Source organism: Colobus angolensis, unplaced genomic scaffold, assembly GCF_000951035.1.
Source record: "Colobus angolensis palliatus isolate OR3802 unplaced genomic scaffold, Cang.pa_1.0 Scaffold26, whole genome shotgun sequence".
Lineage (NCBI taxonomy): Eukaryota > Metazoa > Chordata > Mammalia > Primates > Cercopithecidae > Colobus > Colobus angolensis.
The window spans coordinates 278,024-302,904 of NW_012115821.1; the positions used below are offsets into that span (position 1 = coordinate 278,024).

Sequence of the window (24,881 nt, forward strand, 5' to 3'; positions counted from 1 at the left end):
CCTCCCGCCTCAGCCTCCCAAGTAGCTGAGACTACAGGTGCATGCCACCACCCCCAACTAATTTTTTATTTTGGATAGAGATGGGGTTTCACCTTGTTGCCCAGGCTGGTCTTGAACTCCTGGGCTCAAGTGATCTGTGCGCCTCAGCCTTCCAAAGTGATGGGATTACAGGCATGAGCCACCAGGCCCAGCCACCAGAAACCTAATTTGAGCAAAAAAAAATTGAATATGTTTTTAACCTGTGACTGGAAAGTTCACTGGTAGGGGTAATTTCTGGCAGATCCGGCTCCAGTGTCACCAGGAATCTGATGGTCCCCACCAGAATTATTCTGCTTTATTCTACATTGGTTTAATTTTCGGTTTTATTTTCTCCCATCTGAGGTGGCAAAGTGGCCTTCGTATGCTCTGGTCTTACACCCTGCAAGTTTACTAATGTCAGTACTCAGCAGCCCAGATAAAATCCCAGGGCTGGCTCTTATTGTCTCACTTTGGATCCCCTTTCAATTTCTGGCCAATCGCAAAGAGTAGGAAGAGGCAGTACTCTCATAGGCTAGCCTGAGTCAGAAGCCCATCTTTGAAGCTAGGATGTGGAGTCAGCCCTGCCTGAGTGGATCTCACAGAAGAGTAGGGGGCAGGTGGCTCTTTAGAGGGAAACTGGGATGCTCTTACCAGAAAGGAAGCAGATATTAAACAGTGACACACACCGGATGTCCTTCACAGGGATACCTGTGAGGCCTTGATACATGGTTGATAGGAGAATCACATGAGACAGTGTCATGACCATGACTTTGAAGTGTAAGGGTCTTCCCTTGTATGAAGCAGTTGTATTCGTTGTCCATCCCCAGAGTCAAGCAAGCCTGTCTGCACCAGCCCTTTGAGGATGAGGATCTCAAGTCCTATCACCTTCCCTGCCCATGTAGCCACTGAATGCCACTTTCTTGCCTCTCCATCCCTAGCTCCTTCCTTTTGTATTCGTCTGCTTCTCTTTCCAACAAAAGGACTGAGGAAGAGTTTATTGAAAAATACCCAATCTTACCCCGGTTAAAATGGCTTTTATCCAAAAGACAGCAATGCTGGTGAGGGTGTGGAGAAAGGGGAGCCCTCGTACACTGTTGGTGGAAATGTAGACTAGCACAATCAACTATGGAGAACAGTATGGAGGTTCCTCAAAAGACTAAACGTAGAATTGTCACATGATCCAGCAGTCCCACTGCCAGATATATACCCCAAAGAAAGGAAATCAGTATGTCGAAGAGATATCTACACTTCCATGTTTATTGCAGTGCCATTCACAAGAGCCAAGATACGGAATCAGCCTAAGTGTCCATCAACAGATGAATGACTAAAGAAAATATGGTACATGTATACCATGGAACAGTATTCAACCATCAAAAAAATGAAATTCCGCCATTTGCAACAACATGGATGGAATTGGAGAACATTATATTAAGTGAGATAAACCAGGCATGGAAAGACAAATATCTCATGCTGTCATTCATATGTAGGAGCTAAAAAAACAAAAAACAAAACAAAAACAAACACCTGAACTGATGGAGAAAGAGAGTAGAATGATGGTTACCAGAGGCTGGGAAGTTGCGGGGGTGATAAAGAGAGGATGATTAATGGGTACAAAAATACAGTTAGAATAAATGAGGTCTTGGAGCACAACAGGGTAACTATAGTTAACAATAATTTGTTATGTATTTCAAAATAACTAAGAGTGGAATTGGAGTGTTCCTAACACAAGGAAACGATAAGACTTGAGGTGATGGATAGATATCCTAAATACCCTTATTCAGTCATTATACCTTGTATGCATGTATCAAAATATCACATATAGGCCAGATGTGGTGGCTCATGCCTGTAATCCCAGCACTTTGGGAGGCAAAGGTGGGAGGATTGCTTGAGGCCAGGAGTTCAAGACGAGCCTGAGCAGCAAAGTGAGAGAGACCCCGTCTCTAAAAAAAAGTTTTGAAAATTAGCCAGGCGTGATGGCACATGCCTGTAATCCCAGTTGCTTGGGAGGCTGAGTGGGGAGGATTGCTTGAGCCCAGGAGTTCAAGGCTACAGTGAACTATGATCATGCCACTGCACTCCAGCCTGGGTGACAGAGTGAGACCTAGTCTTTAAAAAAAAAAATTCAGATATACCCCATAAATAGGTGCAACTATTACGTATCCATAATAAAAAATAAAAAACAAAAACAAGAAAAATACCCAACTATTTTGTTTTTAAGGTCATCTATTGTTAAACTAAATGTATGTAGAGATATTTAATCTAAATGTATGTAGAATCACTTAGTCCTGAGTGTAACTTTAAACGTTGGTCTTTGGCCCAGGGAAGAGGAGAGTAATGCAAAGGGCGGCGTATGGAAGATGAAAGTCCCCAAGGACAGCACGGTAGGTTCCTTCTGATCCTCTTCTAGAACCGACAAGGCTTGGGGTTGTTGACTGCCTGTCATCAACATTTTGTGCTTTGCAGACAGCCTGTTTACCTGGCAGTCCCCAAACAGGCTGGGGGTGAGAAATTCTGTTCTGACCTTGATTTTCTGCCTTACACTCTCACCTTGAAAGTGTATAATTGTGCTTCTCCATAGACATGGTGTAATATGTGACTGTATGATGCAGTCTGCAGGCGTAAATGCCTGTGAACTTCACAGAAAAGCTGGGTGAATGTCTTTATGGTGGTCATTCCTTTGACAGCCATGACTAACATGTGGCATATGATTTTACAAAGTCGGAAGTAGGATCTTTCCTTCCAAAGGCTCATCCCTCCTCTGCAGGGGGAACAAAAGCAGTTTTGAGAATGTCTGTGGCACAGAGAATAGGGAGGCTTGGCATTTCACCATCCTTTGGGGTTTCATGAGAGACTATGCTCCATCTCCCTCTGGGGCTGATGAGAACCTGGATGGTGTGATGACCTAGTGGGATGCTGGTTTGCAGTGATCAAATCTCAGAAACCCAGATTTCCCAGAGCGAGCTCTAATTCATCATATTAACTGGAAATGAACGTGAACATTAAAATCGGTTGTCTTAAGCCCTGGGAAACCAAAGACTTCTTTGAAAATGGACAAAGGGGAAATGCTACCCAGTTTCACCTTTTCATGATTTCTTTCATGTGGATAAGCTCAAAGAACTGAAATGTCTCCAGGGACCCATATGCTTGAGCTGGAGTCATTTTCCTATAAGCACATACTCAAAGATATGACCAGATTTATTTGTCTAAGGTGCAAACTATTCGTCAAGATGTGAAGCTCCAGCATTTTCCTGTTATTTGGCATACATAATGAAAACTATCAGGGGAGCAGAGAATATAAGAGAATGAGGGAATATAAGGTGTTTTTAAAATTTCATTATGAACACTTTTTGCCTTTCCATGTTACTTACTCACACTGGACTTTGAACTCTAGTAGAAGTAATCATGATGTCAATATTCCTTGAAAAGCGGCTGAAAGGCAGTTTTGTCCTCTCCTTGTTAGCTCACTTGGCTGCATTGGGTTACAAATAATAACTCTTTCATATCTGTACAAATGCCTTCATCCCAGGCAGTTTAGCCTACTTTTCGTCATCAACCAGTGGGAGTCTTGTGGGCCAACCTTGTCTGAATTCAAAGCAGAAGGGTGAAGTCTCCCTTCCCTAATGGCGTCTCCCAGCTCTCAGCTTCATCACTAACAGCTTGAAGGACTGTAGCTGGACAGAGAAAATGGAAGTCATGACTCCTAGGTGGGAGACTCATAGACCGGAAGGGACTGACTAGGAAAGACAAAAGAAAAGGATGAAAGGTCACTTTTCAGTTCCCTGGCTAACTGCCATGGCCTTGGTTAAAGATTCAGCGAGACTGCTTTAAGCTTGTGAGGACATAATAATAAACACTATTATTATAGTTAATATGCATTGAGCACTTGGAATATAGCAAACACACAGCTGTTTATGGCATGGATCTTAAATGCTAAGCCCTTTTATTGCAGTCATTGTACTAAGCCCTCTGAGCACATTTGTTGACTAATTTCATACCCACAACAGCCCTGGAAGGTCGGACCTATTATTATTTCCTTGTTCACCTAAAGAAACTGATGATCAGAGAGGTTGTTAACCCACCTGGTTTGCAGATAGCAAGCAGCCTCTCAGGATTCAAACCTAGTTTGGGGGCAATTTGGAGCCTGTGAATCACAGGAAGGAGGATAAATGGGACCAAGAACTTTTCAAAGGAAGTAATGTGAGTGGAAATAATCGGGCTGTCTATTGGATGCCACTAGCAGATTATGAGGAGAAAGAAACTCCAGTGTTTCTCATTGGTAGGAGGCAAACCACATCAGGCACTGAATCTTCCAGGGAAATTACATATATTCTTACATAAAGTTCTATCGCCTGCCATAAACAGTCTGCCTCAAGTGAATGGAATTTCCCAAGACTCTAGTATTAAATAAACAAGAAGTGTCCTTAAGTGTTCTTTAGTTGTGTAACCTTTGAAGTACCTTATAAGTAGTAAGAAAAACAGAGAAAGGATTTTGAAGAGAAAGATTTTACTAATAGCATCCACATATAATCAGCTTCTGTGTTTTGAATCAGTGAGAGGTAAAGAAATTGGAAATTTTTTAGTCATTTGAATGCGTTTTGCCTAGAAATTCTTCTGAATTTCACCAGGGGTTTCACTAGAGATTAGCTTTTACCAGACTTTGGTTCACTTGTATCTGTGTAAAGTTATTTGTAAACCAATGAAAAATATGCCACGGTGATAAATGTTTGCACCTAGGCTTTGGAGGTGTCTGTGGACTCCAAATATGGGCACAGAAAGTACATGTGAAGTTGAAGAAAACATAATTTGTTTAGCTCCTGAAGATAATTTTCTAAAAATATGTGTATTTTGTTTTGATTTTTTATTTTTTTCCCATATCAGTCCACAGTTTGGAAAGAGTTGCTGTTAGCAACCATCGGGGAACAGTTCACAGACTGTGCTGCAGCAGGTAAAGCAGCCCACGGCTCTGGCCGGCCTTGCCTCTTGTGCTCCTGGCTTGTGCTCGTTTCTTGCAGCAGTTGGTTATCACGTGTTTGACTTTTTACATGTTTTGAAGTTGTTTATTTTGGAACTACAAAGTTACTCAGTTTTTTTTCATATGATTTTGGTGTTTAGTGTTAGATATGTGTGTCTATGTCCATACACGTATTTACGTATGTGCATATTATATTTATATATGTATGTATATATTCATGTATGTTTTTCCCTCTTAGCTTAACTTAATAGTATCTGTAATCATCTGTCCAAAATAAATAGGCAGAAAAGAAAAATCTGACATTAACTGGGCCCTTAACACAATTGGTAGTAGGTTCCCTTTATCTCTTCCAGTTTTTCCAGAAGGGGAAAGTGCCTTCGGTGTCTAGTGAAGTTTGTAGGTGGGCAGGCACAATCCTCTCTGTCCCTCTCAACCCCTAACCCCTTCCTCTTGTTCTCTCCGTCCCTTGCTCAAAGAGGGCTAGAATGGTAGGTGGGAACATGCTCACCCTTATGTCCAGGGATCTCACGGTGGAGGATAAGACAGAAGTTCTTCAGGGCTTTTCTTTGGAGACCATTTTCAAATACTCAGGGTATTTCTGAGAGCAAAACAAAAAGCTTTTGTTTTGCTTTGTGTTTATCATGAACCCACTCAGAGAGCAGAATTTAATTGCTTGTTTAAAGTTTTGTTTTCTTTTAGGGGTAGTACCTTCTGAATGCTCCTGAAGTAACATTTAGAATACTATTTTTTCTCCCCAGCTTTCAGTTAAGATTTTCTTTTTAGCTAATGACAATGATGAGTTGTCCCTCCGATGTCTTAGATGGGGCCGTGTTTGAGAGCCCTGTAGGCCTTGCCAGTCCCGGGGCATGTTTTGGATTCATCTCATGAGCAGTTCCTATCATTCCACTTTTGTTTTGCTTACTACTTACACCACTTTTTATTCACTTAAGACAAAACCTGTGCTGGGCATGGTGGCCCATGACTGTAATCCCAGCACTTTGGGAGGCCAAGATGGAAGGATCACTCGAGGCCAGGAGTTTGAAACCACCCTATGTAACATAGAGAGACCTTTTCTACAAAAAATGCAAAAATTAGCTGGGCATAGTGGCATACACCCATAGCCCCAGCATCTTTGGAGGCTGCACTGGGAGGATCACTTGAGCCTAAGGGGTAGAGGCTGCAATGAGCTGTGATCGCTACTGCACTGCAGCCTGGGTAACAGATTGAGACCCTCTTTCAAAAAAAAAAAAAAAAAAGGCCAGGGTTAAGATAAAATTGTCTGTAAGTACAGATTCCTTCTGTTTTAATAGGGAGTATTTAGCAACTTGATAATATACAGCCAAAAATGTATCCTGTGTATAATTATAAACACATAAATCCCTGGAAGAGGAAGTTTTCTGCATGAATTATTCCTGTTTCCAGAACCAGGGAAAAATAGTCTAAGTAGTAATAGCCAGTATTGAATAAAGAAGACCAATTGTTTTGTGGTTGACTTGAGACATGAGAGCACCATTAGCTATTAACCATTAGCTCTTCCATTAACCAGCTATGCCACTTTTAGCAAGTCAACTAATCTCTCTGGGCCTCACTCCCCTCATCTTTAAGCAGTGGCTCCTCCCAGCTCTAATGTCTTATGCTGCCAGTACCCTAAAATAATCAAGGTTTTGCTGGTTGATTCTACTTATGAATATTACATGTTTGCTGATGGATCTGCCTTTGGATAAGAGTTGCACCTTTTTTTTACCGAACCATTTGTGAAAGTGCTGTGCTAGTAACTATGCCTGGTTACCAAGAGCAAAACCAAACTGAAATATTGACAGTTCGGCATCCGTCCGTTACGTCACGCTTTGACCGATAGGGTAGAAATTGGCAACACCAAAAGACAGGAAACATGAACATTCCCTCAAAAGGGTGATCTCGTGACTTCATGGCCACTCTTGAAACTGGTAAACCGCAAAGCTTCCCTTTGTAGTTGATGATTTTTATTTTCATATAAAATATAACATTGAGCTTTGGCAAGACTATTTTTAAAGTGTAAATTAAAAAGTAAAGAATCTGTATCTAAGAATATTTTCTTCATGGGATAATAAGTTTCTGTGAATGGCCATGATAAGGTACTATGTTTTTTGACATTTTTGTTTAAATGTGGCATATATACAGAAGAGTGCACATGTCATATGTGTACAGTTTGATAAATATTCACAAAGTAAGCATATAACTGTAACTAGCATCCAGATATATAAGCAGGATATTACCAGCCCGCCAGGATCCCTCTCTTCTGTCTTTCCTTCCTTCAAAGGTAACCTGCAGTCTAACTTCTAACATTATAGGCTAATTTTCCCTGGTTTTGAGTGTTTATATAAATGGACTCATTTAGTGGCAAGTCATACACAGTTAGCCAGGATCAAATTCATTTTAAAAAGGAAAAGAAGGAAGAGGGGGAGAAAGAGAAGGGAAGAATGGAGAAAAGAAAGGAATTACTTTACTGCCAATTATTTCTTTTAGTAAATTGGATATGTTTTTATTTAAATTATATCCTAATACTAAAACGTTTTAACTTCTAGACGACAATTGGAAAAACTGATGGCATGAATATTTAGATTTACAGAGGCCAGCAAATTAGGTAAAGCATACTAACTAAAGCAAAATTTTCTTATGTTGATAATGCTTATCTCTCACATATTACATATTGATGCTGTTTATGAAAGAGCAGAGAGCTGACCGTATTGCATTACTGTGTCATGAACAAGGAAAACCAAGAATCAAAAGTTTGTATTCTTTTCATTTTGCTGCAAATTTGTGTAAACAAAGTGGCTGCAAGGGAGGATAAAACAGTGTAACACCTTACTGTCCATCTGCTGTTCTCAACTGTGTACAAGACAGCCCTACTCTGGAATTTTGTTTTTTTGAAAAAGTCCACCTTAATCAGTGTAGATAAATGCCTTAACATTCATTCACTGAAGGACGATCCTGTAATAGCAGAGCTGTACTCAGAAGATTTTACTCTCACTCTATACACAGGGCTAACAGATGGTCATTGGCTCACTAGCCCACAGTATATAATGCCCAAAACCAGAAAAGATTTCTAGAGGGAGGCATCAGGAAGCAGGAAGAATTCATAGGAAAGGAGCAGACCAGCAAACTGCAGAAAGCAGATGAGCAGCAGAGAATGCACAATCTGGGTCCAGTTAGTGTTGGGGCAGATAGTGCTGACCACTCCAAGGTCCCTGAAAGCTTGGCAGGAAGTCAGGAGAAGTTCTTGCTCTCCTTAACAAAGACAGCAAGGCATCAAGGAAAAGTTCATTTCAGTTCACTTGGCTTTCAGAGGGCAGGGAATTATGCAACCCATTTTAGAAAAAGTCTCATCAAAACAGAGTAAGAAATAGTCACAAAGCTTTCCTAATGTTAAAAAGGGTAAATTACTTATCTGGAAAATGCATTCGGCTGGAACACTTTAAGTCCCTGGATAAATGTGATGTGACTGCTACAGCTTTTGTGCACTGACTTGCTTTCCTCCAGTGATTCCCCGTAGAAACAATTATTTCTTACAAGTTATCTTGTGCTACCTTTTTTCCATCTTATCCTTAATTTTCAGATAAAAAGACTAAGTTCTTAGAAACAGTCAGACTGACTTGAAAGTGTCACTCATTTTTTTTTTTTTTTTTTTTTCCTGTCTTCCCCTCAGATGATGAAGTAATAGGAGTTAGTGTCAGTGTTCGGGACCGAGAAGACGTCGTCCAAGTCTGGAATGTAAATGCCTCTTTAGTGGGTGAAGCGACTGTTTTAGAAAAGATCTATGAACTTCTGCCCCACATAACTTTTAAAGCAGTATTTTATAAACGTAAGTGCTTCATTTCTAGTTATTACTTTCTAGCTTACTCTATCATACTTTTAAAGATAGAAACTGTTTTGCAAATGCGATGAAGGCAGACTCACTTGAAATTTGATAATTCAGAAAAGAATTCAACAAAATACATTTAAGTGTTTAAAAAAAAAAACCAAACATAGTCTCAGAAATTAAAATGATACTCCGTCTCAAAAAAAAAAAAAAAAAAGATAAAATGATATTTTATTCTTGCCTAACTGCGTGGATCAGAAAAGGAAATAACAAATACCGTGTTTGTTATTTCAAAAATTTGTACCTGAACTCAAATTTGTAATTCTCAGAAAAAAAATTACATTCTATTGGAAACAACAGTAACAAAAATGTCATTATATGAACTGGCAGGTAGATACTCAATCATCCCTTCATAAACAGGAATTTATAATGTATAACATCTGTATTTGTGGAAGAAATGCATTCTGAGCACAGGCATGATTGAATGTTCTACTGAAATGCTAATACTTCCTCATTATGAATGACTGTGACACAGAACCGAGAGAGAATTCACGCCTAGTGTTGAAATGTTAACAGTATGAATAGGTGTGTGGACCCATTGTTTCCATCATGATTCATGTTCATTGCTTTTGTGTGCTCTTTTGAAAAAGTCTTCTTTTTCATAATGAAACATCTTAGTGCTATTAAACCAACGTTTGGTAGATCAAACTGCAGGTCACACATTTAACAAAGAGTTAGAGAAAAGGACGACAGCCCTACACATGTATGATAAATTTCCTATATCCAAAACTGTTCCTAGAGTCAATAACCCATTTTTTAACTACTGTATTTCATTGAATCTAAGATGCTCTTGAAGATAAAATGCTCCATTATTTTTAGTATTACTAAAAAAGAAAAATATAAGGCTCCCAATTAAACTGTAACACATTATTGGTACCAGAGGTCTTCAAATATACGTGTGGTAGTTGTGAGGAGTGCATCTTAGAATTGCTGAAATACAGTTCATTATTGCTTCACTTTTTCCAACTCTTTGCCAAAAAGGATAAAAAAATCAAATTTTGTTTTGTGAGTGTCCTAGTATGCAGGGGATATTAACACCAAGGCCTCCCTGTAAGGAATCATATAATTACAGGCCAAATGACTTAGATGTTAAGCAGTGGGACTGATCTGGCACTACAGATATTCTGAATTTTAAATGGAAGTTTAAAAGAGACAGAAAAATGTCACTGCAGAAGTTGCTTATTGGCTGTGCAGTGTAGAAGTTCCAAATTTGCCGACGCCATTTTTATTCTTTAGGGATACTTTAATTGTATTTTCACCCCAGATACTAATTGAAAGGTCATCAAGGGTTTTTTCTTTTTTTTTATTTCACAAGACTAGCAGAAACTCTATAGATGGAAGTGTATTTCATTGGGATTTACGTATGGGGCTAAAACATTTTTTCCCACCTTTGAACCAGCTCCACACTTGACTCTAGAGAGGAGAACACCAATTTGGGGTCGTTAAGTCAGGCACTTTGGATTTTTGTCAAGCTTCACCAGTGTGACCTTGAGCAAGTCACAACTTCTCATTCTTTTACTTTCTCATCTGAGTATCGAGGAGGTTGGTCTTAGATGATCTCCAAGGTTCCTTCTACTTCAAAGTTCTATGATTAAGTTTCCAGGTAACACATTGGTTAGCACCAGGCTCAACATAGATAGTAAGATATCTGTTTTATCACATAATAAGGCCAGAGAGTGGTTAGGTTACTTTTTAGGGCCATGGCAATAATCAAGTAAGATTGACAAAGGGCAGGATGATTCACTGCTTAGCTGTTGTGATGGCTCTGGGAAAGAAAAAAGCCAAACAAGAGGAAAGAAAACTGCAACTTGGTCAGTTAAATCGAATAGATACCTAAAGTTAGAGACCATTGCAAAGTGTGTGATACACAACTGAGGAAGGGTCTCAGCAGAAATCCGTATGTTAAGGTCATGAATTAACATTTAAAAACTCAAAGATCGTTAAAAAAAAATCTGAATTTGAAAAAACAAAGTTTTCTTTATTGTAAACAAAGCAGGCAGTCCTTTACTCAGCAGGGTATATACCACTTGCTGCAGAAGTGATTTGGAAAAATGAGGTTTGGGCTGAAATCTTTTTCACAGCAGGGTGAGCTAAGTTAGAAATGGCCAATTTATGCTTTTACTCTGGTTTAGTTAATAGGATCCTAGTGTAAGTGTTCCCAAGTTTACAGAAGCCAGGTGACTGTAAATTTTCCATGTAGAAAGAACCCAAGCATATTCAGTCGTGGCCTCTAGTGGGTAGATGGGCACTGGGCCATTGATAACTTATATTTGATATGGATACACATTATTTGACTGAGAAATTCACAATGCACAGACTCCACTCTGTGACCAGCCCCACCCTGGCCAATTCTGCCAAGTTCAGTGACAAAGGTCTTTTCTGCTGTGAGAATTGTTTACAGCAGGAAGCTGGAGCCCAAATCTGCCCCCTGTCTTCCCCTCCCCTCCTCTGTTTCTGTAGAGGTGTAGCTGAGAATGCTTTTTACATTTTTCAGTGGTTGGAAAAAATCAAAAGAAAAAGTATATTTTGTGAAACATGAAAATTATATGAATACAAATTTTAGTGTCCATAAATAAAGTTTTATCAGCATAGAGCAATACTCATTTGTTTCCATGTTACCTATAGCTGCTTTAGTGCTACAGTGGCAGAGTTAATAATTGAGACAGAGGTCAGGCCTGGTGGCTCACGCCTGTAATCCCAGCACTTTGGGAGGCCAAGGCAGGCGGATCATCTGAGGTCAGGAGTTCAAGACCAAGCTGGCCAACATGGCGAAACCCCATCTCTACTAAAAATATAAAAAGTTAGCCGGGTGTGGTGGCAGGCGCCTGTAATCCCAGCTACTTAGGAGGCTGAGGCAGGAGAATTGCTTGAACCCAGGAGGTGAAGGTTGCAGTCAACCAAGATCACACCATTGCAGTCTACTCTGGGTGACAAGAGAGAAACTCCGTCTCGAAAACAACAACAACAAATAATAATAATTGGGACAGAGACCATATGGCCCATAAAGACAAACATTTATTCTCTTCCTTTTCCTGAAAAAGTTTGCCAACTCCAGGCTTAGAGCAATTCTATAATCCCTTTCTACGCGAAGTAACCTAAGGCTGACAGAACTCCTGTTCACTAGGCACTTCCAGTTCTGAATGTTCTGTTTTACTGTCTCCTTAACCCATCAGCATTGTAGTATGCAACTATGACCACCCCTGACTGCTCCTCACACCTAGAAGTAACACAGATCTTTGGATAGCCTGTATATGTGGATTTATTGTTTGGAAACCAGGTCACTATAGTTCTATGGTACCTCTATTTGACCCTGAAGTATAGTATAATTTCCTTGCAGATCAAACCATGTTTTCTTTGGTGTCTTCCTTAAATATCTTTCTTAAAAAGAAAACACACACACACAATGTGAAATGTTTGTAAAGTTAAAGGTGTGAGAAATGTTCTATTAAGTTAGTTCAGATTTCAGGCTGCCCTTAGGAATATGGCCAACCTGAGGTGACCTGGGAAGTATAAAGTGCGTCTCTCCCAAAGTTTTATCCAAGTGCAGAGTAGGTTGGGGTGAATGTCCAAGATGATGTTGAAGGGAAAATAGACTCGTTCCACCCACCCCTTCAGCAATAGTCTGAAAAATTTAGTCCTTATGAAAAACACAGAGGCCAGGTGCAGTGGTTTATGCCTGTAATCCCAGCACTTTGGGTGGCTGAGGCGGGTGGATCACTTGAGCTCAGGAGTTCAAGACCAGCCTGGGCAACATGGCAAAACCGCGTCTCTGTCAAAAAGACAAAACTTAGCCGGGCATGGTGGCGTATACCTGTAATCCCAGCTACTCAGGAGGCTGAAGTGGGAGGATTGCTTGAGCCCGGGAAGTCAAGGCTGCAGTGAGCCGAGTAGCATGATGCTGCTGTACTCCAGCCTGGGTGACAGAGCAGCAAGACCCTGTCTTAAAAAAAAAAAAAAAAAAGAAAAAGAAAAACAGAATTGGAAGGGGCTTAAAAGGTGAAATGGGGCAGCCCATCTGCCTCCCTGGAACCCCATTCACTGCTAGTGTGGGTAGCGTGTTGGGGATCAAAGCACCCAGAGTCCTGAATTACCCCACATTTATCAGACCTTGCTTCCTGGTAATGGTTAGCCAGATCCAGGAGGTAGATTGTCACACTCAGTCTTTTGCCTTAGAGAAAATGTTAGGTATTTTGTAGGTTTCCCTGTGCCATCTTCTACTTTAAACAACATTAAGTGTTTGAAAATATTTTTGGTAGCATAATTTTTTTCAATTTCTGAATTCCAACTGGGCCTGGTGGTTCACGCCTGTAATCCTAGTACTTTGGGAGGCCAAGGCAGGTGGTTCACTTGAGGTCAGGAGTTCGAGACCAGCCTGTCCAACATGGTGAGACCCCGTTTCTACCAAAAATACAAAAATTAGCTGGGCGTGGTGGCATGCACCTGTATGCCGGCTACTCGGGAGGCTGAGGCAGGAGAATTGCTTGAACCCGGGAGGCAGAGGTGGTTGCAGTGAGCCGAGACTGCACCTCTGCACTCCAGCCTGGGCTACAGAGCAGAACTCTGTCTCAAAAAAAAAAAAAAAAAAAAAAATTCTAGAGTTCCTAATTAAAATTAGTAATTTTGCAAACCAGATGATAGGGCTGAATATCTATTGGCAGGGGGAAACATGATTTGGAAAAATAAGACTTAACAATTTTGTGAAACTTCATTTCCCATGGAGAGTGTTGAGAGGTAGGGAGCAGGGGCACCTAGGTATAATTGCTGTCACCCCGGTGTGGTTGTTTTGTTTTATTTTTACTTTATTGTTCAAGATAGGCTTGTGAGTGGCTCTGTCTCGGGTTGTGTCAGGCACCACCCCCCACCCCCCGCAATGCATTTTGTGGGGCACATTTTCCCCTGCGGCACTTGCTTGCAGCCCAACATACTCTCTTCATCGGCTTGTTGAGATGACTCATCCTCCCGGGCACAGCAAGAAGAAACAGGCAGCATGCCCATTGCTTGTTTATTCCTTGTTTTAATTTTCATTATTACGTTTCTCAGGAAATGCACGCCTTAGCTAACAGTTACTGGCAAAAAAAATAAATAAATAAAAAATAAGGTATTTGAGTTCTTGCCAACATTTGGGGAAGCTGAATGAGATGCCTAGAGGAGGGTTGGCCCATCCTTTGCTTAAAGTTTTCTTTCCTTTTTTTCTTTTTTGTTTTTTTTCTGTCCTTTAGCCCATGAAGAGCATCATGCTTTTGAAGGTGGACGTGGAAAACACTAATTGCACTCTGTAAAGAATTCTTTGTCCTTTGCTGATTGGTTTTGGAAACGGTCTTAACAGGAGGGAGAGTGAAGAGAAGACTTGCCGAAGCCGATGCTGGTCAATTTAGAGTGGGTTTCTGTCCTTGCAGATGGGCAATTAGGACTCAAAGTGGCAGGTGGGGTGGGGGGAGATTGTGTGGGTTTCTACCGTCACATTACTTGCTTTTTTAAAAACATAAAAACAACAAAAAAAACCATTTTTTTGGCTTTCTAAATTCTCTGTTCTTTTCACTCTGAATTTTTTTTTGTGCCCTTTAAAATCCCTTATTCAGCCTAATTATTGTTTTCTACACTCCCCTTTCATTGAGGCACAAGAAATTGGTTTCCCTTTAAGTAGCTCTGCTGTACCTAGTTAATGAGAATATGCATAATCATGACAATACTGCTTTTGAATACCACACTGTACAAGGAGGAATACTAGCGTGGAGAAACCTGTCTTCTGATTATGTGTTGTGACACATTCCTATGTACTGTGAGCTGGGCATTGTTTTTTTCTGTCCCAGGGAAAAGAAAAACCATACTTAATCTGATTTTGCACTGACTGCACTCAAATCTTTAATTTTCCTTTTTAAAACTTTTTTTTTAGTGATAAAAGGAAAATAATAGTTGGATTGCCTAACATGAAAACTATAATCACAATTCAGTATCAGGATATAAATCAAGCTCTAAGTCTTTGGACCCTTTGTAGAAACATATCTAACCCGAATTTTAATTTGGCCTTTGCAACCAAAGGCTTAGAGTGGTAGCAAGGGATTTCTCCCAATAGGAAACCTGATGTTTCTGATTTAAAGAGAAGGTGATATTTTAATTGTTTGGATTAAGCTCCTTGCAAAGTTTGGGTGTGTTTACCCACTTAGGGCTTTCCCAGTCAACGCTAACACATTTTGTTAAATGATCCCTTTCCCTGCTCACGTTGTGTGTCATTTCTCATCATCAGTAGTCCTCCAGCCTGAGCAGCTGTCCCCACACTTTTTCATGTAGGTGCAGGAAGTTACATCTCATTTCCAGGATGCATGTGAACATTTACAAAGTTGAACTTTGAGTGCATTCAGCTTATATTAGTTATTGGGATTGTTGATATATATTGTATTATGCTACCAAAGAAATACTGGTTTTATTAGAAGGAAATGGTTATCCTCTGGACCATGGAGACTTGCTCAGAATACGCCGATTTCACTCTCCTGACTTTGCCAAGCCTTGGGCTGCTTTTGCCTGATAAAAGGCAGGGCCATTCAAAGACACTTCCCCCAGTCGACTTGTTTGTGGAGTCACAGGAGCTAGTGTCTGCTCACACATTTTTCAAAAGGGCAGTGCACTCAGAACTTCACTGTACCTGGGATTTTTAATTCCTCTTGTAGTGTTGACCAGCAGAGAGACTCGAGGCTACTTTAAGCCTCCACTATGTGTTTGTAGATAAAAATCTCCATTCAAACATTTTAAAGGACTTTGAACATGATCTGTTTATAGAAGTCGTGCCCTTCACTTGGTTAGTAACCACCTCAGCTATAATACTTATCATCATAGGTTTTTTAAAATGCTTTTTTTTTTCCTAAACTTGAGTTTCCTTAGTGATTTCAAAATGAAGTATGAGAATATCAGATTCCATTAGCAAAAGCCTGGGACTTGTTTCTCCAAACATTGTACTAACATTCAACTTGTTTTAAAATTATAACTCAAGAATTTTAAAAAATTATTCTGGACATGAATTAAACTCTTTTTATAATATAAGTATTTTTCTGATAGATTAGAAAAAAGGATCTAATTGACTTCACTATAATTGTCATATATATTTCCATAAGTAAATGGATTTTGAAGTATTTTTATTTTTTGAACTTTATTTAAAGCATGTGTGATGACATGTTCAACTTTTGCATGTATGTAGCCTTTGAAGTAAAAATAAAATAAATAGGAATGTTAGGCTCATGGTAGTATTTCTAGTTTCTGTTTATGATCATGGAACATGACTAGCACACAAAGTAGATTTTTGCCCCAGTGAACTTATGCAACTGTTTCTGACCCTTTAGAAAATACCAACTGTGAGAAGGATTTAATTTGCCTAATGTTAAAAACCTATCATCTAAATTACTTTCAGAGAGGATTTTGTCAGATTTTGGTTTGGAAATTGTTTTAATTGAATATTTAGTCATAATAGACTTTATATGAACTAAGCTGATTTAATCAGTTTAAAAACCTCTCATTACCTTCTTAGATTAAAGAAGCTAATACTCTTTTGAAATAGAAGGAAATATTTTGTGGGACATGTGACTTTTGTGTTAAGGCAGTTTACTCATCTTGGCCGATGTGGAGAAAGTGCAAACTTCAGTAGAATCCCGGTCTTTTCATCCAAGTGCTTGCAGGTACAGCGTTGTACTCTGCAAGGAACCATACAGAAACCAAAGAGCTTGCTTTTTTGTCTTTGTAATTCCTTAGGGTCTGTGATATATGCCAGGAAATCTGATTGAAACTAATATGCTTTTTATTCTCCCATTATTCCCTAAATTGTTATATCACAGGCACTTGCCTACATTGGGAAAGTAAGAACAAATAATGCCCATTTAAAGTAACTTGCCTGTATTTTGACTGTCTTTTGTAAGCACTTGCTGAACTGCTGACTTAACTCAGTTTTAAGATTTCCTCTTTCCCCCCAGCTTTTCCACATTTCTTAAATGAGGGTACAATTTACTGCAAACATGTACATTTAATATAATATTTCTGTTAGATTCATGGTACACTTTATGAATCAAAAACATGAAAAGGAAAACACAACTCTAATAAACTTTAAATTAAAGATTGACTCTCTCTCACCCCTCTTCTTGAATTTAGCCCACGTCTACACCACGCACACAGGCACAGGACTTTATAGCTTAGAAACTTTAGATATAATTGGGTCCTATAGACATAACATGCAATCCACCAACTGAGCCTTGGCCGAACTTGTCCCCTGTTAAAGACGTAGGGCTAGCCAGCCACAGAGCTGAGCATTGAAGTCGGCAAATTGTATCCTGGTGCAGGTGTCCTTAAATGGAGAGTACTCAGGATCTGCCATAACCTGCCCACTGGCCACCCTAATCAAGCACTAAATATCGGATCCAATCTGGCCACTGATGTGACTCCGTAATCAGACATCTTCTTTGTAAACAGCTCCTCCTTCCCTCCCTCTCCTTCTCAGAGACAGAAGTGGTGCTGGGGTTTGGAGTTTGAAAATAACCTTCCTATGACAGGAAGTGGGCTTTTGCTGTTAGTTGCCCAACTCTTAGAGGATCCCAACTTGTGTCTTTAGACAAAACTGACAGCCTTTGGAACGATCACATGGTGGCGCTGCCTTCCAGCCAACAGTTCTGGCTCAGCAGCAGAATTTATCCAGCTATGTTTGTGGAATTCTTTTACGATCCTACTGCATTTTGCTCCTATGCTTTTATAAAAATTTGACGAGAAAATGTAAAAATGATACTTGGCAATAAGGCATTTAGCTTTCATGCACCTAATAAAAATGTGTCAAAGCTAGATCGCTCCAGATGTGCTTAAAATATCTCAAATCCTAGGCTCTCATTGGGCTTATAAGTGGTTGGGAAGAAAAAGAATAAAATAAACTTACATATAGGAGATATGGAAAATATTTCATCAAATATTATGCCCAAAGAGAGAAAATTAGGAGTTGATATTTTTTTTTTTTTAGCTCTCTGAATATGGAAGTTCCCTTTAAAAATGTAATTCTACCCTTCACCTTCTCTACATTGTGTGTTTCTGTAAGATTTTACTCATTACAAATGAAAGTAGAGGACTGCCTGTGAACTGTTTATTTCTGAAAAGAATATATTGAGATCAGTTAAAATTACTCAAGAGTTTGGTGACTCAGGATTGTAAAAGCCTGGATCTCAACAGCTGGGAGGAGTCAGAGGGTGACATGGAAAAAAATAGGGACTGAGGGGCAATGAGAAGTCCCTTTGAATCTGTGGTCATGTGTAGCAATTAAAGTGGGTTGCCCCTCTACTTGTCTCAAGAAGAAATCCCAAATAGATTCCTTTCATGTCAGATTATACTGTTTTGATTTTATTTTCTATTATTTTTACATATACATCCAAATCTAATGATACTTAGATTGACCCACTGAGACCAAAAGTCACTATCTTGTGTTCTAGAAATTCTTTCATGTTGCTGACATGAATTCCAGTTTTAAAAGAAAACTCAGGGACTCTTAGAATTTTAGAGTGGAAGGGACCTTTGAGATCATCTACCAGTGCTTCTCACCCCTTAGCATTCGGCAAAATCACTCAGATACTTACTTATTATGCACAATTCTTGACCCCAGCACTAGAAATCTGGGAGGATATCTGCATATTTAACAAGTACCCTAGTGATTCTAATGCTGATGGGGCTCAGATCACTCTTGGAGAACCTCTGATTTTATCCAACTAACCACATACGACAAGTGAGGAAAGCCTCCCAACCCTAAGCTCTGTCAGGTGGCCTGATTCCAATGGATGATACCAACAATCTTATAAAGGCTGGAGAAAGCCATTAATACTGCGACTTGAGTAGATGATGCTCATAAATAAGAACTTTATGGCTGGGACCACAGCAGTCATAGGAGCCCATCCCTGGAAGTCCATAATATAAAGCCTTTAATACAGAGTGGTGGTTTTTCTCTTTTCTAAATACCATTTCAGCCTGTTAAGAGAAAAGAAATTAATGTTCAGAAAAGTAGTTACTCCATATGTGCAGTAACTACTTTTCTATAATGTCTTACGGCATCTGGGGTTCAGCATCATTGAACAAGATTAAATGAACGTTATAGAGCTATAAAATTGCATGTAAAATAACGCAAAACTGTTCAAATGACTTATCAAAGTAGCCTGGGAATGAATTTCCACTAAAATTAATTGTCACTTTCAAAACGTAGCTTAGCAAAGCTGTTACTAAACGGGAGAGATCCGTTAATACATAGAAATGTCAAAAAAAAATCAAATAAGTATTCCCTAAACGATGTGAGTGATAAGCAAAAGTCATTGCGAAGTCAGTATTTTTTTGTTCATCATTGCTACTGAAATTTAGAGTTCCATTGTATATGTGTGTCTTGAGTGTACCTTATTAGAATATCCAATACAATAGCTTTTGGATATTCTATGCTTTTGTGTCCTTCAGAAATCATGAGATTGAAGGAATCTGTGTTAAATGTTTTTGTTTTGGTTGCTGCCTGAAAAAAGTTACCAACTCATTTAGTGAAATGTAAGATTTCTTTATGAAAATTTCAATTTCTAATATCGAAGTCAGATAATTTTTCTTGAAATTTTATTTTGGAACAGATGTTTATTTCGGATTTATTGAAGTGTCAACTTTGCATTATAGAACTGAACATGAAGTAAATTGAGTGTTTCTGAGTTTTCTATAGAAAATTTATGCTACCTCTCATCTTTTCACATACAAAGAAGCAACTTTTAATGAAGACTTGAGGTGAAAATTTTAATTTTAGCAGTTTACATTACATGATGAATGGAGAATATTAAAGGAGTTTGAACGTTTTAATAAACTTACAGTGTTTCTGTTTTCAAATAGAGGTATTAATTTTGTGGGTATACATTAAATTCTCCCCAAAGTTCTCAGACTTGAATCAGATAATGTGGCTTACAACCATCGTTTTTGTTTTTAAGTTTTAACATTATCTTTTCAGTATTCATTTAAAACAAGTCACCATGACTTCGAATATATTCTCCTGGAGAATTTCTTTCAATGATTATACAAAAGAATTTCAAAATTTAAACTAGTGAGCATACTTTAGCTTGAGATAGCTAACATTATTTGTCCCAAATTTAAAATCTTATCAGTTGCATTGAAAGTTATTAATTCTTTAGAATAGTCTTACCTGTGTAAGTTGAACCAGGTTTGTTTGATTATGTTTTGGATCTGCTTGTGCCCCCACCCCCCTATTTTATACCATCTGTGCCCTGTGCAGTTGGGGACCCTTTCACATCTGGCTACAAGCTGGTGTAATGCCCTTCCTTTTGATCTGGCTTCATCTAGTGATTTGCTCAGTATTTTTAAGGTCAGACTGAAAACTTTTCTGTTCTAGTTATTTTTGATTTTATATTGTGTGTTGTGTTTGATGTTCAGATACATGTGAAAGTTGCTTCTATAAGTCAGTATTTTTTATTCCAGCCTTTTGCAGCAATAAGGTAAGACTAGACTATACTTTTCTTACTTGAAAAGGTAGTGATTTATGTGTTTAGTGCAAATGTTTAGACTGTTCTTGCAATTTTCTAATTTGGGACTACGTTGCTATGAATTTGTGCTTCTTCATTTTTAAGGTAGTAGTTCACAGGGTTTGTTTAAGTGTTAGTTTGTAGAACTTTATTTTGAGATCTTTTGTAATCTGTTGCTACTAATTCTCGTTCTGTATTGAGGTTCTTATAGTATAGAAATGTCATTTTCATCTCCAGTTTAAAAATTTCATGCAGTTTAATCAACCACATCACTTAATCATTATTAGATCCCCAGTGTGTGTGGCGATTAGCATAACCCTGTTTATTCCAACACGTATTAAAAGTTTCTGTCCAACAACTCTAATATGTATGACGCTGCTAGCATGGAGTCTGGCGCTTAGTAGGTTATCTGGTATTCTGATGAGGAGTAACTATTTTTATTTTTACACTTCCTTGTTGAAACATTTGATAATAGGACTCATCTGGGTCTCTCAGAAAACACATCTTGCTTATTTTAATTCTTTTTCTTTACCCTCTACTAAGAATGGTTTCGTTTTAGAATAAGTCAGTTACGCTCGTTGCTCTTTTGTGCTGCAATTTGCCCGTGAGATTCAGTTGTCCCCTGTTTCGGCAAGTAAAGTGAGTTTACTCCTCCTTTCTGGCTGTCTAATATATTCCTTTAAAAACAAACAACACGTACCAACAAACTCTTCTTCCTTTCATCTGCAGACTTTCCTATCTCTCCCTGCAGAAACAAGCAATTCAGGATTTTGTGTGTGATGCCTAGTTAATTTTAACACAGCGAATTTAATGAAATTGCTGAAGAGCAGGGCATAACACTGGGAAGGCTTTACAATTTCATAATATTTCCCTCTCATATTTGCATCTGATTACTGCCACCATGCATTCTGTGTGTACTTTATCATCTAGTCATTATTGATGCACTTTTTGGAATGTGTTCTTGGTTGTTCTATTAGCATAGGTTCCTCTGCATTGTCACCTGACGTAGTTTTCCTGGAAGCCAAGACCATGCATGCCTTTTCTTCCTCAGTGATCCTTTTACTGCAGTAACTGCTGTTAAGTAACTTTTAACTGCTTTTCATTAATGGATGTATAAAACCATCTCTGGAATCCTACAGGACGATGGTCTTTTGTTATATGAAGAAAAGAAAAAACAGTAGCATTTACGAGGGCCAGCAAGTTAAAATATATGTCATTAAAATATATTTCTATTTCCCATCATCTGGCTAGGCTGTGGTGCTGACTAGCTTATTTCTTGCCAGAGAAAATAAGTTTAAATCATAAGCATATTTAACTAGCAAGCATAAATCATAAATTCTTTATAATCATAAGTATGTTGAACTCTGGTATCATTTGTACAGATGGCAGGGCTAAACGTGTGTGCTCCTCTAAGCATTAAAGATGTGGACAGGCTCTTACTCCCCAATTTCCTCTTTAATTCAGGAAACTTAAATCATTTGTTTCTTGCACATATAGGGTTCTATAAAGTATAGACCTAGAGAAAGGTTTCAGATCTCAGGAAACATTTGAGTTTTGTGATTTCAGTCTTACTGGAAAAGAATGATGGAAGTGAAGGTTAAATACTAAAGCCGTGTCCCCTTTTTAAGGCAAAAATAATTCGCGTTTCATGAAGATAGTCAAGTTATAAAGAACAAGACTGTTTTTCAGAATTTTTTTTTTTTTTTTAAACGAACATCTTGGAATCCACAATTTAACAGAGGCCCATCAGCTCTCAAAGAGTGTTCCCTAGAAGAGTGGTTCTACAGAAACACTTTCGGATATGGCAAACAAAGTTTTCATTGTAAAATATGTTTTAAGAAGTATTTTTAAAAGTGTAATAAAGCAATAAAACAACACTGACATGCATCACATGGCCAAATTTTAACATTTTGGAAACCAGTAAGCATAACTTATGTACTTATTGATTTTGTTTTATGAAACAAAACAAAGGTTTTATAAAACCTTGTTATTGTAAAATAAAAGAAAGGTACAGAAAACCACACAAAACAAATGTGTAACTTACTGAATTGTTACAAGGAGAACACCCTATAACAGCAGGCCAAGAAATAGAACTTTACCAGTCACCCCAGGGGCTCTTTCATGTGTCCCTGCCCTCTACACTAAAATAACCATTATCCTGACCTATAGGAGGCACTTGCATTTTTCTCTGGTTTTATCACAGGTGATAAACATCATTTTACATATGGAATCTTCTCTATGAACGTTGGTTCAGAAAACTTATTTGTAAGTCTTTTCATAATGCAAAGTGACACACTATAAGCAATTGATACCCCTGTAAGTTAGTGACTGGGCAGAATTTAATGTGCTTTTGCTGTAGTGTGTGACTCTGTCCATAGCTATAATGTCCACAATAACAATAGCATGTATGGAGTTCCATGTCATCTAAGCATAGAGATTAGTTCTCCCCAACACCCTATGACGTAGATGCTGTCATTGTTGTCCCCAGTTTGTGTATGTGGAAACACATGCATGAGGTTCAGAGAGGTGAAATAACGTGCCGAAGGTCATACCAGTAGTCGGTTGCAGTACCAGGATATATCTGAGGTACTGTGGCTCCAGCCTGTTCTACGATGAGGCTGCCTTGATGGAAGTTGAAGCTATGTTGTGCAAGAATTTTGAGATTCCTTATGAGAATTCGTTTACAAAGAAAAGGCTTTACGGCTTTAAGAAAAAGATGGAAAAATCACTGGCTAGTTCAGACTTTTCATTTTACAGATGAAGAAATGAACTGGAAAGTATAAAGAATCCGTTCAAGGTCATACAAGCAGTTGGTGGCAAAGTTGCAGCTGTATCCCACATCTCCTGGCTGTTAAAATCAATGATCTTTTCTTCATTCCATACATTATGCGGAAAAAAATGCATGTTTTCTAACCTGCTTCTTTGCATCAACTCCATGTAAGCAGATTTGTCTTGAAACCAGTTTGTAGCTAGAACACACCATCTACTTGTTTATTTTCTCAAGGTTTTAACTGGGAATTAAAAAATTTCTATCTGAAGCTTGCTTTTCTGTCTCACTTATTGAGTGCCCAGTCTGCAGACACACATGCCTAACACTCTTCTCCAAAGAATGTACAAGAATAACACATTTGCTGGTGTGGATGGCAGGTGAAAAAGAATTACTGATGTAGCGTGTAGGCCCTTCAACATATTCACGGCCAATTCCGGATTATCCCAGCACAGATGGATCATGCAAAATCCCTCTTCTACTTCTTACTGGTGACCTTTAACTATTTGTGTTTGCAAATGCTTCTACCAGGGATTGGAAAGGAGAAGAGCGGAGAAGATGGAATTTGGTTTCTTGACCAGAATTTTAGGTGTCCTGGTAAAAGGTTTGGTGGTTTTGCCACTTAAGAGTACAGGGAGACCGTAGGATTCTCTCTGGATTTGAACTTGTCTGGGATGCCCAATTTAGCCTTGAAATATGAACAATCAGAAAGAAAGCAAACTGATGCAATGCAAAGAGCTTAGTGTGGAATTTGCTTTATTGGGTTGAAATTCTATTCACTTGTGCCTTGAGTAAGTCCCTCAACTTATCTGAGCCCCAGTTTCTTCATTTTTAGAAGGGCAAGGTAGAGCTTCTTCAAAGCTAGTAACATATGAAGCACCCAGCTCAGCCCTTTGGATGCGGTAAAGAGTTAGTAAATGGTACTTCCGTTGGTTGGCTGTATCAATTTATCCATACAGTGAAGGGAATGAACTGCTTCAAGGAAATTTTCCTGCTTTCCTCTTCAGGTGTTGGCCCAGCTTAACTTGTTTGAGGTCCTACAAGTCTTTGGTGGCAACACTGTGGCCAAACTCATTCGTCTCCTAACTGCTTGTTTATGATCTTTCTACCTCGTTGTACCATATTGGGTAAAAACAAATCTTCCCCATTTACTTGAGTTCTGTGCACTTGACTTCTGAGTTGATTTGCCACAAACCAACTTACAACCTAAATGAACTTTACAATTATTTTCTAAGAGCATTATTGCCATCATAACATAAGAAGGAAGTTCAGGATCGGACGCGGTGGCTCACGCCTACAATCTCAGTACTTTGGGAGGCTGAGGTGGGTGGATCACCTGAGGCCAGAAGTTCAAGACCAGCCCGGCCAACATGGTGAAACCCCATCAATACTAAAAATACAAAAATTAATTGGGCATGGTGGTGCATGCCTGTAATTCCAGCTACTCAGGAGGCTGAGGCATAAGAATCACTTGAACCTAGGAGACAGAGGTTGAAGTGAATCGGGATTATGCCACCACACTCCAGCCTGGGCAACACAGCGAGGCCCTGCCTCCAAAAAAGCAAAAAGAAAGTGCAGTTGATGAAAATGTTTTAGAGGCTGAGCAAATTCTCACTGAAGCATAAGTCTCCTATTGTCCATCCTGAATTGCAGACACTCAAACTTGTCACTGAGGGGACAATTAGGAGAAGCTCCCAAGAGTTCCCTGTATGATGTGTATAT

At 38.9% G+C, this 24,881-nt stretch overlaps 1 protein-coding gene across 2 annotated transcripts in view; it reads left to right on the forward strand.

The window, feature by feature from the left end:
• The window catches only part of EIF4E3 (eukaryotic translation initiation factor 4E family member 3), a 49,442-nt gene extending 29,888 nt beyond the window's left edge, over positions 1-19,554 (forward strand). Inside the window, exons 5-8 of one of the 2 annotated variants that reach the window (XM_011947136.1) lie at positions 2,339-2,399; positions 4,897-4,963; positions 8,676-8,831; positions 14,108-19,554. In XM_011947136.1, coding sequence (XP_011802526.1) covers positions 2,339-2,399; positions 4,897-4,963; positions 8,676-8,831; positions 14,108-14,154 — 331 coding nt within the window. In that variant the 3' untranslated portion in view covers positions 14,155-19,554. The remainder of the gene's footprint in view (positions 1-2,338; positions 2,400-4,896; positions 4,964-8,675; positions 8,832-14,107) is intronic. The other variant, XM_011947137.1, reaches the window with a different exon arrangement.
• The last annotated feature ends 5,327 nt before the right edge of the window (positions 19,555-24,881 follow it).